Source organism: Mustela erminea, chromosome 15 (assembly GCF_009829155.1).
Source record: "Mustela erminea isolate mMusErm1 chromosome 15, mMusErm1.Pri, whole genome shotgun sequence".
In the NCBI taxonomy this organism is placed as follows: domain Eukaryota; kingdom Metazoa; phylum Chordata; class Mammalia; order Carnivora; family Mustelidae; genus Mustela; species Mustela erminea.
The window spans coordinates 71,935,127-71,947,542 of NC_045628.1; the positions used below are offsets into that span (position 1 = coordinate 71,935,127).

Genomic DNA, 12,416 nt, shown 5'->3' on the forward strand with positions numbered 1-12,416 from the left:
TGGTCTGTTTATCTAACACACATTTATAGCATGCTTACTAAGTGCCTGACGCTATTTGAACTATTATCTGCCGTTACGAAGTATATGAACGGAAGTATATCCTTGCTACAGATGTTATGATGATTGAATCCATGTTAACTCATGCTCATTTCTCTTTGTCCTTTAATTCAATCTTAACTTTCACTCCAGAAAATGTGTGTGTGTGTGTGCAGAGCACTCTGCTAGTCACTGTCAGGAAACCACTGGAAATAGAGGCCCGGCGCCTGTTTGCAGGTGCTTCCCATGACCTTGTTGCCATGTTAATTAAAACGTCCCTACCTCAGATTTTTAAACTTTTTTTTTTTTTTAATCCTGTGAGAAACTTCTGAGACCTAAGGTGTGTACTTCACAAGTTTATTTTGGCTTTAAAATGCCAATTACCAAGTACATAAAGCTATTTTACAAAGACAGATTCAGAAACACCTGCAAGAAATGGCCCCGGAAGAGTGTCACTAGTGGAAACAGTCATACTGTACATGCTGCTGTGTTCTTGTGGAGGTGGATATGTCCCTGGGGGTTCGCTGACCTGTCATCTCTTCCGCAGTGCTCCTTCCTCTGTGCCTGCCACCTTCAGGTTCCATGTCTACAGCAGGAGAATTCGAATGCAGACGGGAAGGCAGCGCAAAAACGATCCAAATGTTCCAGAACATTCTATATCTCGCTCTCCATCTCGAGCTCTCCCTCTGTCTGTCTCTCTCTCAACACACACGCACACATGCACTGTCTCAGCTGCTTTCAACACTTCGGGAACAAACTTAGGAATAAACACATAAAATATATTAGGCTTATTAAGACCTTTCCCGGCTGTATCAGACTTGAAAGCCGTAGTGCCTGACGTTTCATCTCTGCATTGGTGTCTTCTGTTCCATTTGCTTTGTGATTTCTCTTGGCTCGGAAGCTATGTTGATTAGCCACTTAAAAATCAGTAACATCCTGTGTTTTCCAATAACGCGTACATTTGGTGACTGGCTTCTCTGGCGGTCTTTCTGGTAAAGGCGACTCCGATGGAATAGTTTCCAGCTCTCGCACCAGCCCCAGGCGTCCACAGCGCCGCACATCAGCAACCAGACGGCCGGCCAGCTGAACCTGCTCCAGCGCTTCTCGCTGCTCCGCCTCACGGCCATCATGGAGAAGTACTCCATGTCCAACAAACACGGCTGGACGTGGTGCGTAGCGCGTTCGCTCAAGAGGGGATCCTTTGTTGTAGAGCGAAGTACCCAGTTGCAAAGCTTCGGTAGTGAAATTCGGACCTCTAAAGAAGCCCCTCGTGGCCTTCGCTGCCGATGTCCCGAAAATAAGGCGGCAGTTCTGCCTCCCGGTCCACCTTCTCTGCCACAGCAGCGCGGACGGGATGCAGCACTGCTGGGAGCCCGGGCTTTATCTGTAGCTCCTGTTCCAGGGAAAGCAGTCAGGTCTCGAGAAGGAAATAAAGACAAGGAAAGGGTGATGAATGGTGAACAGAGGCATTAAAAACAACTGTCCATAAAAGAATTCTGGCAGTTTGCAAAGAAACAGCTATCGCTTCTACCTTCTGGCTCAATGCAGGGCTCACCACTTAGAGCACTGATTCATTCAAAGGGCATTTAAATCTTCAAATGCATTCCGGCTTGGACTTCAGTGGCAAATAAGAACAAAAATATGCAGTAAATCTTTGTCATAGGGAACTGACAAAAGCAGGTGTTGAAACCTAAATGTGGACCTGTTTTAGATGAGCTGGGGGGTTTGAAAAAATATAAAATATGTCATTATTTGTCTTATGTTATATATGATGTATAGAGAGAAATCGACAGTGCCTTTAGAAAAACATTTTGGGAAGTTATAAATTGCATGTCGAATGAATATATCCTTTTGTATTAAAATTTCCTTTAAAAAAATACAGCCGATTCTAGAAAAGTAAGGATATAGCCAAGAAGTGTTTCCTCTTCTCCTCCAACCCCAGTTAATTTCTAATTCTTAACAGTTTTTCCATTTGTTTTGTTTCGTCTTATTGGGGACAAGTGCTTATCTCTTGAGAGGTGTGTCCTTCACAGTTAAATTGGAAAGTTGTCCCCTTGACTTGAGAACAGAGCCATAAATCCATTCCGCTAACGTGAATCATGCTGTTTTATAGTCAGAGATCTAACATAGGCAAGGGGCCCACAGAGTACTTCCATGTCATGTGATTAATTAAGAGGGAGATGTTGAATTCCCCCTGTGCGTGTTGGTTGTTCCAACAAAAGCTTGGCTTTCCTCTTGCTTGCTTTCACAGCCTCTCCCCACAGGCTGCCCCAAGAGGTTTGCATGACCTGGTTTCTGTGAATTCTAGGTCAGTTCCAAAGTTCATGAAGAGGATGAAAGTTCCTGATTACAAAGACAAGACTGTCTTTGGTGTTCCTCTCATAGTTCACGTCCAGAGAACAGGACAGCCCCTGCCTCAGAGTATTCAGCAAGCACTCAGATATCTGCGTAGCAACTGCCTCGATCAGGTATGGTTGTAAATCCCAAACACGGGCCTGGATTTAGGGAACGCGGGACAAAGTCCCATCTCCCCAGCATCACCTAAGGCATGCTCACTGAAAATAAAAGGCACTGTGATCTTGATAAGTCAGTATTTAATTTGCCCAGTCTACATCCGGTCAAGCTGTATGAGGGTGTTTCCTCACTGGCAGCTTGAATGACGTCCTGAGGGAAAATTCTTGGTTTTTTTGGTTTGTTTGTTTGGGTTTTGTTTGTTTCTCTGAGGGGAAATTCATGTTCATACTTTTGTGTGTTAGTAGTGTGTACCCCTGCTGTCAATTTTGCATTACCTAGAAAGTGGGAGTTACGATTTACACTGCATTTCCTTTTTCATAATTACTCCACTGCCATCACTGATTTCATAACATTCCTCCATCCATTTTATTGTTTTTTTGAGAAAAGAATTAGTTTTTTATATCTCCTTTTATTCCTTTTTAAAAAAGATTTATTTATTTATTAGAGAGAGAGTGAGAGCACAAGCTGGAGGGGCAGAGGCAGAAGGAGAGAGAATTTCAAGCAGACTCTGCGGGGGGGCGGGTCCCAATGTGGGGGTCGATCTCACGACCCTGAGATTGCAATCTGAACCAAAACCAAGGGTTTTTGGGAGATGGAGAGGAGAAGGGAGTTGGGGAAAGTCGGAGGGGGAAACAAACCATGAGAGACTATGGACTCTGAAACAAACTGGGGGTTTTGGAGGGGAGGGGAGTAAGGGGCTGGGTGAGCCTGGGGGTGGGGGATGGGTGAGCCTGGTAGTAGGTATTAAGGAGAGCATGGATTGCATGGAGCACTGGGCATGGTACATAAACAATGAATCCTGGAACACTGAAAAAATAAAATGAAGGGAGAGGGGAAAAAAGAAACAAGGGTCTGACGCTTAACTAACTGCCACCCAGGAGCTCGCTCGATTTCTTTTTCTTTCTTTCTTACCTTCCTTCCTTCCTTTGGCACCACGACCAGTAAAACTTAAACCTGAACCAAAGATAAATTTATTTCCATCTTTTTAAAATATGCAAGTGAACTGTGAAAGCAGTATCTGCTAAGTCAACTCTGCCTTCATCTTGTACATTGAAAATCTCAAGCCAAACAAAATACACAGAGATCATTTTCTGTCTCCATGACTGTTTGGGGACCAGAGTAATGGTGGCCCATGACTGGACCCAGAGTGCCACCCATTCTCTAATTTACTAGGCCCAAACTGTGCTCCTCCAAATTAACACCCATTCATTTCTTAGACGTTCTGTCCCCAAATAGCCCCATATTCCCACTTGATAAATTGCAGCCTTGGGTAGTGGGTGTATTTTCAGGCAACTGTTCTCCAATGGCTTTCGTGAATCAGATTCTTTAATACGATGTGAATAAGCCATGCTCACCTAAAATTACTTGCCGTTTTTACTGATTCACCCTTGGCCTTGGGCTCAGTGAACAGGAATGAGCTGAGCTACATGAACTCATGGACCCTGGCTATTGATGCTTGTATCTACTCCGATACTGAGACCACACTTAAAATCAGGATGGTCTTTTGATGAACCAGACACCACTTTTCAATGGAGTGGAATAGGAGTAACTTCTTCATTTGACGCCATCTTTGTGTGGCATCAAATGTGTACTCCCCTTTTGCCTTCCCACTCCGAATCTAGAGAATACATTTTCTCCCATTTCTTTTGATGCCATAGTGGAGGGCAGGAGTCATTGCTGTTAATTACTATTGTGGTGGTAAGGACTATTTTGTTTTGAGAAATGGCCTTAGTAGCTTGCCTGTTATTTCTCAGAAAAAAGGTCAACAGACCCCTTTTCTAAAACTATAGTGCTTACCAGATGCCCCAACATTGACTTGTGAATAAAATCCAAATAGAGCAATCCAATGAATGTAGTTACTTAACTATTATTTTTTTTTTATTTTAGAGCTTTTACCAGAATTGCATATTAATCAAAGTAGATGATCTATGGATATCTTATGAGAAAACTTGCTGGAGAGGTGGTCTTAGGTGAATATATGGAAATGCCCACTCTGATCTCTTCCGCTACCCTTACAGCATTGCAAACGCACCTTATGCATAGGACTTTGTGACCTCAATTGTACTTTTGTTGTTTTGTTAGCACAGCCCCAAGATTGTGTTTTTGTGGAAGGTAGCCTTTTATTCAGACGTGTGTTTTTCCAAGCTTCTAAATTTTCCCAAGGGTATATAAAACTCATCCCTCCTCCTGGCTAATTCTCTTAAGAGTCTTTGGCTCTGCCTTTTACCAAGATCAAAAAAATATTTTGTCCTAAACATTATAATGTGTGACCAGTGACTGTTTCTCAGCAAAAGCTCTATTAAGAGAAAACAGTGTTTGTTCAGAAATACCTAAAGGAAATGCAGTCCATCTATGCCTTTAGCTTCATAGTGATACTCTTTCTTGAGGACCCAGCATGTTTTAGGCATTATCCTCATGGTTTTACATTCACTGTCTCATTTATTGCCATATCCACCTTGGGGAGTGGTTTCTGCCGGGTAGCAATGGTGGAGCCAACACTTGCTTGAAAAGCTAATTCTAGAGTCCAGATTTTTAAAAACTATGCTCTACTGCCACCTGTGAGAATTGTTTGTCTCAGTGGACTTGGGGGGATACCATCCCTACCACTGAGGCACACTTGGAGAAATGGCCCTAAAAACTCATTGATAAACGCACTGTCAAGATTTTGTCAATAACGTTGATTATTATGTGAGGTGGTATTCATGCTATGATCATGGAATAGTTTTTCTCTAGCCCTAAAGCCTGAAAACATTGTGGGTTTTCTTAGACAACTAGTTTGTTTGTTATATTAAGAACATCTATGGACCCCTGGGTGGTTCAGTTGGTTAAGCATCTGCCTTCGGCTCAGGTCATGATCCCAGAGTCCTGAGATCAAGCCCTACGTCAGGCTCCCTGCTCAGTGAGGAGTCTGTGTCTCCCTCTCCCTCTGCCTGCTGCTCCCCCTGCTTGTGCTCTTCTCTCTGTCAAATAAATAAACAAAATCTCAAAAACAAACAAACAAAAAAGAAAAACTGGTTGTGTTTTCCCCTCCATATTAAATGCTAGAAAGATTGGAGCCAAATGTGTGTTCTGCCTGTGGTAGATAAATGTAAAATTTTGGTATGAATTTTGTACATTATTACTAGTTTCAGCTACTCTTTCTATCTTGATTTTCCTTTTGCTCAAATTTTCTTATCTATAATCTTAAATGGTATCTTATACATTTTGTAGATCATTTTAAGTCACCTTGAATTCTTTCCTGAACAAAGTTGGGTGGAAATAAATGAATTGTAGTACCTCTGTTCTACTCACCACACAGTGTTTAGTGTTGACTGGAAACCACTCAAGACCCCTGCAGATTCCGAAAAATGGGTAGCACTGGTAAGACCACTGTTACCGGGTCCAGTCTCCCGTCTGAAGTAAAAGTCCTGCAAATCGAGAGGGCACTGGGCACCAGAATTTCCTCAGTCCTGGCTCACTGGCTTATTCTCAGTCTCCACATCAAGCTTCTGACTGTTTTTTTCAATCTGGAAGAATGCCTTACTGAAAAAAATGTGCTGGCAAAGCTCTGTAGGCAAAAAACTCATTTCAAGGACATAAATACTGATTCCAGCTTTAACCAAAATGAATAAGGCAAACCTGTCTTGTATCGGTCTGAAGGAAGAACATGTAAGATATCCAAGGGACTTTCGCCAGAGCCCGTTACTCTTACGAAGCACTCCACACCTGCGGGGCTTCCCACCTGGGAAGTCACAGAGTGTGGGAAGCACACAGAGATCCCATTCTAGTCCCCGTGAAGAAGGAAAGGGTTAATGAGAAGGGAACAAGGGAAAACAGGACAAGTGCAATGGAGAAGTAAAACCAGGCTTGAAAGGAAGATGGTTCTAGAGCTTTAAGAGCGACCAAGAGCAAATAAAAGTGAATGAATCCATAAGGAAAGAGGGGACAAGAGCAAGAGGGAGGGAACATACACCACACAGACTGTTCTTTCTTTGCCAGTAGCACCTCCTTGGAACTAAAAAGATTCAGGTCTGCATGAGATCTTGAAAGCTCAGCCCCTGGGTCATAGAAAACCAGAACATTGCAGAACACCTTTCCTCCACACCATGCTGAATGGCCCCCGTGGTGCCTCCCTGTACACAGTACCTTGAAGCAGACTCTCTTCTGGCTTCATCCCGGCTCTCAGGAAGGAGGCTTCCTGCAGTGAGCCGGCCCCTTCTCCCTCATGCTAAGCATTCATCTCCACCAGAGCGTTCATTACTGACAGTTGAATGCAGCCCCACGGGGCCCTGAAACATGGCCAACAGTTGGCCTCCTACACTCCCAAGTGCACAACAGTTTATATATGATGAAACACAGTGTGTCCATTCTCCCCCGCGCAGCTGGCCCCAGCTGAAATAAGGAAGTTTAGCCTTTGCTTATAAACCATTTGTATTCTGACGTAGCCGTGTGTGAGAGGATCCTTGCTCTGCTGGCTGAGCTTTTATTTCTGCCCTAAATCCGTGGTGCACAGAGGCACAGGTCATGCTTCTCTTGACAGATACGAAGTCACTGCGGGGAGAGGCCAAGCCTGCAGAGCTCCGAATCAGAACCCGCCGCATCTGGTGCCTAGGAACCTTTCTCTTTCCGAATAAGACTAACCTTTCTTCATCAGCCAAGCACATTTCTGAAGAAAAGGAAATGGAAGTCCCGATAAGCATCATCAAGTACTGAAAGGATTAGCATAAAAGGGATGCCAAGTAGGAGATTTAATATTATTTAGGTGAAATTTGAATTCTAATGCAGGGCTCAGGTGCCCCACCTCTCCTTCTAATAGAACAATAGAACAGTAAGTTTCAAAAGCTCAGTGATGCTGGGAAGACACTTCCTACTCAGTATAAGTGTCTCCTACCCGCTAGCTGTTCCTCACCGTCCCGTTGCCTCCCTCAGACGAGATAAGTGATGCTCTGGGACCTTCTCAGATTATACTCTGAGTCCTTGATTTTTCAGAGCCGGGCTTTTGCATGGAAGACAAAAGAGAGAAAAGGAAAAACAAGACCAAGGGAATACTCCCCACTCACCATTTTAACCTGTAAAATGAGCGATCATAGGCAAGCTGCTTGTAAAATGAACGCCGCATTTCTGACCACCATACTGCCCTCTTCAGAGAGGGTGTCCGAGCTGCTCTTTCAAGGTACAGGAGCCCAGTACCTGCTAGGGAGCTGGCAAGGCCTCGTGAGAAATGAAAATGTGAGATCTTTGTTCATAAATTATTAAGAATTTCAAAATGGTGACAGCAGAGAATTAAACCTGTGTGGGGCCCTGTGTGACTACCAGCAGGAAGACATTTCACACCCACTAGGTCTTCCTCGTAATGAAGCTGAGGGGTCTGAAGCGGCCGCCCACCCGTGGTGATGACAAGGCTGCCCTCAGAAGCAACAGTTTTAAAATGCTTTCTTCTGCTCTCTATTTTTCACCTGGAAAAATTTTTTTCACCAGAAGTGCCAGTTTCATCACCACTTTGAAAACTCTTCTAAGAAAAAATGATTATTAGCCATCACTCAGGCCACCACCCGTGGTTGTTCAGGGAAGGCGTAGGTCGACTTCTCCCTGTTCTCGGGATCTTTGCACCATTGGAAGAATCTTCGACTTCCTGTGTCTGGGGAGTTTTCCACTACAAGGAACAGAAAGCTGTCCCAAGATGGCCTCAACAGGAGGAAATTCATGGGCTCACGTGACAAGAAGTCAGGAAGTAGGGTGGTTCCGGCATTCTTTTTCTCATCAGCCCAGAGCCAGTTTTGAAGACCAGAGTTTCTTTCCTTCTTTCCCTTCTGCCATCCTTAGCTACTATATCTGGAATCTGGTCTGAGTTCAGACCACCTTTTCTTTATTAGGCTTGGGAAAGAAATTTCCTTCCGTGCTTCCAACAAAAATCCACAGATCCCACAGATACTTCCCACGTCCCTGGAAGATAAGGGTGAGACGGGAAGGTTATCGTCAGAATCTGAGGCAGAACAAAAAATACCCGACAGCCTTCTGGCCATCCTGTGAGATCCGAGTTAGAACAGGCAGCCCAGAGCCCACAGCTGGAGAGCTCCAGACATGTCAACAATAATTAAAATAACAATATTTGCTGAAACTAGAAAGAAACTTGGAGACAGAACAATGCAAAGAAAACACTGCTGGGATGTGTTCGCGCACGCACACCAGCGTGCCCCCAAAATGAAGCCAGCAGGACACAGCGGATGGTGCCCTACCATTGACACACAAACACTTGTCTGCTCTATTCTGATAGATTCCAATCAGTATCTCTCTGCTGCTCAGAACATAACAGGAATTCTCAAAGGGAACCACACCGCCTCACAGGAGGATAAATGTTTGTGAGTCACACTTAGGAATTTACCTTCCAGGCACTGGGATTCTGAGAACTCCTGTAGCCCATCCCCGTGGCATTGTCCTGGGCCTCCTTCCAGAACTAGAGGAGTCAAGAATGTAAACAAACACATGGAGGCTGGATCTCACTGTAGCGATCATTCATCTGACGTCCTGAACTTCTCAGACAGTCCGTGCTTTCTTTCGTGCACTGTGCTGAAGTTTGGAAGAGGTGCCCGGGGATGACTCGTGTTGCTTAGATTCTTGAAGACTCCTCTGAGTACGGCAAAGTTCGGCATTTTCTAGACATTCCAAACTTTCGGAATAAAAAAGAAAGCAATTAATATTTTAAGTGGCAATACGTCTGGACATCCTGATCTGTGGAATTAGAGTGATAAGCCTTGGGATGCCAAGAAGTATCAACTAAGAATGCTGGGTGTTTTGCCACAAAGAGTAGCAGTGTGTCCTTTCCCCTGCAACCCGTTCCGCTGACATAAACAAAACCCTGAGTATTCTCTAATTGCCTGGAGTTCTTCTCTTGCTGTAGCTGTACTTGAAAGGAATTAGAACTGCCAATTCTAAACTGAGCTCTCCTCAGACACCTGAACTTGGGTCAAGGCTGGCCTGGCTCTCGGACACCGCCTGGCGCCTTTCCCCAGGTGTGGGGAGGAGGAGGTGTGGCTGACAGGTATGCGGCTGCCTACCTGTCTGACCACTTGGAATGTTCCTACCTTGCTTTTTGGAAATGGGCCAACCTGGGAGCCCTTGAGGAATGAGAATAGGAGAGATTGAGGGTTGAATGAAGGACCAAATTGGAACAACTCCATGCCCTACAGGCATTTAAAAAGAGCAAACATGCAAATTCACTGGAAGCCGGGGGACCCAGAGACACTCAGCCCTTTTTTGGATAGAGGCAAGTCCAGAGGGCAGAGCCTCTAGAGGGGCCTGGAGTGTAAGCTGCGGACTGACCCTTGTAGGAATCTCTGATCTCATAGGGCTCCTCTCCACCTCACTCATTCCTACGAGGGGTATTATCTCCTGGGTGTGTGAGAGGAGCCTTGCTCCAACCACTCTATCTGCTTGTCAATCAGGAGAGGAGTCTAAGCCTTAGGGATGAAAAAGACATAAGATAATGTCTTGAAGTCTGAATCTCACTAGAGCCACGGCTTATGCGCGGAGTAACTAACCAGGCGGAGTAATGAGTGCCAAGCATCAGATTAGAGATAAACATAGGGAGTATTACAAGGATCCCAAAGAAGGACAAGAAATACAACTTTTAAATCAACATCATTATGTTCCAGGAGCACATTTCCTAAACCTCTCCCACATAGGTGCACTGGATATGGTTGCTTATCTGGAAGCCACTGAACCTTCCATTGACCAAACTTTCCCAAAAGCCCCACTAAGGGCAGGGAAACACTAGAGGACAGGGAATTTGTCTGGTCTGCACACTAATGCCGCCTAGCACCTGTCAGTATGCCTGCAATGGAGTGGTATTTAATCACCCCTTGTTGGATAAATGAATGACTTGATGGCGTCTAGTTAAGAAGACTGCAAGTTACAAAGCACGGCCGTATGTATTTCCTCATTTCACCTCCACAATCGCCCTGCGAAGTGGCTGTCATTTTTATCTTCGTTTTATAGGAGAGGGAGTCAGCGTTCAACTACTGTCCAAAGTAACTAACCTAGTAATTTGCATTTTACTAGTTTGGATGCAATTGCTTCTCATCCAGTCCTGATTCCTTGCCTTCTCATCACTCCCAGGGTGCTTGCCTTAGGAAGAGGATGGCTGGGGTGAAGGTGGCCTCACTAACACGTCCCTGTGACTTGTTTCAGGTGGGTCTCTTTCGAAAATCAGGTGTGAAATCTCGAATCCATGCATTACGTCAGATGAATGAGAACTTCCCCGAGAATGTCAGCTACGAAGACCAGTCTGCATATGACGTGGCGGATATGGTAAAACAGTTCTTCCGGGACCTCCCAGAGCCTCTTTTCACCAACAAGCTCAGCGAGACCTTCCTCCACATCTATCAGTGTAAGTGGAAGGAATGCAGATCAGTGTTCTCGTGGGCACCCATCCACTTAGAAAGCATTCTATAGACTGAGGTCTACTTAGACAAGTATTACATGAGTCCATAAAGAAATGCATAAAAGTTCTCATTCTCTGCTTCTTTCCAGAAGTAAACTTTGTTCACAGTTTGATATGGAAATCTCCCAGCCATTTGCTATGCATTTGAAAATACCTTTTTGACATCAAAGTTTTCCTTCTCAGTAGTGTTTTGCATGGGTTCTAAAACCTACTCTCAGTGTACTTTTAATAACTTGAAAATGAGAAGAGGACATATAGAATTTATTTTGTATGTAAATGTTTTTTAAAACTTTAATTTTTTAAAAAGTAAACATTGCCTTGGGATATATGAAATTCAAAGCCAAATGTGTTAAGATGACCAGAAATAAAAAGCAAGTGTATTTTTAATACAATGTATTTTAATTGGCAAAAAGTAGGCAAACCAAATCAAGCTTATGCTTAATTCAACTCATTTATATTTTCACTTGGAACTTTTTAAGTGATGTTAAATTGAAAATTCTCAGCAAAGCCTCTGTAGTTAAAATAACCATTGAATAAAACAATTTCTAATTAAAAAGCATATCTTTCTAAAGGTAGCCACAAAGCGGGTATTAGAAATGAACATGTGACTCTGTTCTAGATGCAGTAATGTTATGATTATAAATTATTTCAGGGGTCCAAGTCCTGACTCTTTAGAAAAAAAGAAAAAATAATAATCTGGCCTGTGGACTTTGAGCTTTCAGGAAAATATGCCTGAAATGGAGATCAGCAACATGGAAATGATCCAATTTGAAAAAGATCCTGATAGAGAGAATGTGTTATGTTTAAGGCCTACAATATTGCAAATCCAAAAAGGATTATAATAAATACCACTTACAAAAACAGGATAAAGTGATGACCCACTAAATAAATATTATTTTGTCAAAGTGAATAAGTTAAGTTAAGTTAATGATACATGTCATGTGCGTCCAAACACAGAAAGTTCAGGACTTTGTTGCTATAAGAGGTCGAACTGCATTTTCAGTTAAGCCTCCCTCTTGGTGTAGAACTATCATATAAGATTCTTTACATTTAATCAGTTCTCAAGTTAGGGTCAGCACTAGTCTAAGGTTAAAACCAGATTGCTTCTAAGAGATAAATCCCTTTGGCCCTCTCTGAGACTCACCAACAAGAAACCAGATCACACCAGCATGTATTTTAGCTGAGCAAACACTTACTGAGTTCCACTTATGCACAGGGCAGTGCTGCGTGCTACAGATGATACGGATGGGTAGTAAGACGTACTCCCTGCTCTTAAGGATCTTACCACTGAGGGAGATGAGACATCTAGGTATATAACTGCCATGCAACAAGACTGGAGAAGTTCCATAATAAGGTTAATAAAGAAAATCCAAGGAAGTTGAGATGAGGACTAGGACTTGGTGGGGAATTTGAAGGTGAAGAAATGGAAGGAATACTTGTTGAGTGA

At 43.5% G+C, this 12,416-nt stretch overlaps 1 protein-coding gene across 5 annotated transcripts in view; it reads left to right on the forward strand.

Moving 5' to 3' along the window:
• Positions 1-12,416, forward strand: part of STARD13 (StAR related lipid transfer domain containing 13) — a 251,988-nt gene that overhangs the window by 226,471 nt on the left and 13,101 nt on the right. For 3 of the 5 annotated variants that reach the window (XM_032315227.1, XM_032315228.1, XM_032315226.1), the window contains exons 6-8: positions 1,035-1,205; positions 2,288-2,504; positions 10,717-10,915. In XM_032315227.1, the coding sequence (XP_032171118.1) occupies positions 1,035-1,205; positions 2,288-2,504; positions 10,717-10,915 (587 nt within the window). The remainder of the gene's footprint in view (positions 1-1,034; positions 1,206-2,287; positions 2,505-10,716; positions 10,916-12,416) is intronic. The other 2 variants (XM_032315230.1, XM_032315229.1) reach the window with 1 other exon arrangement.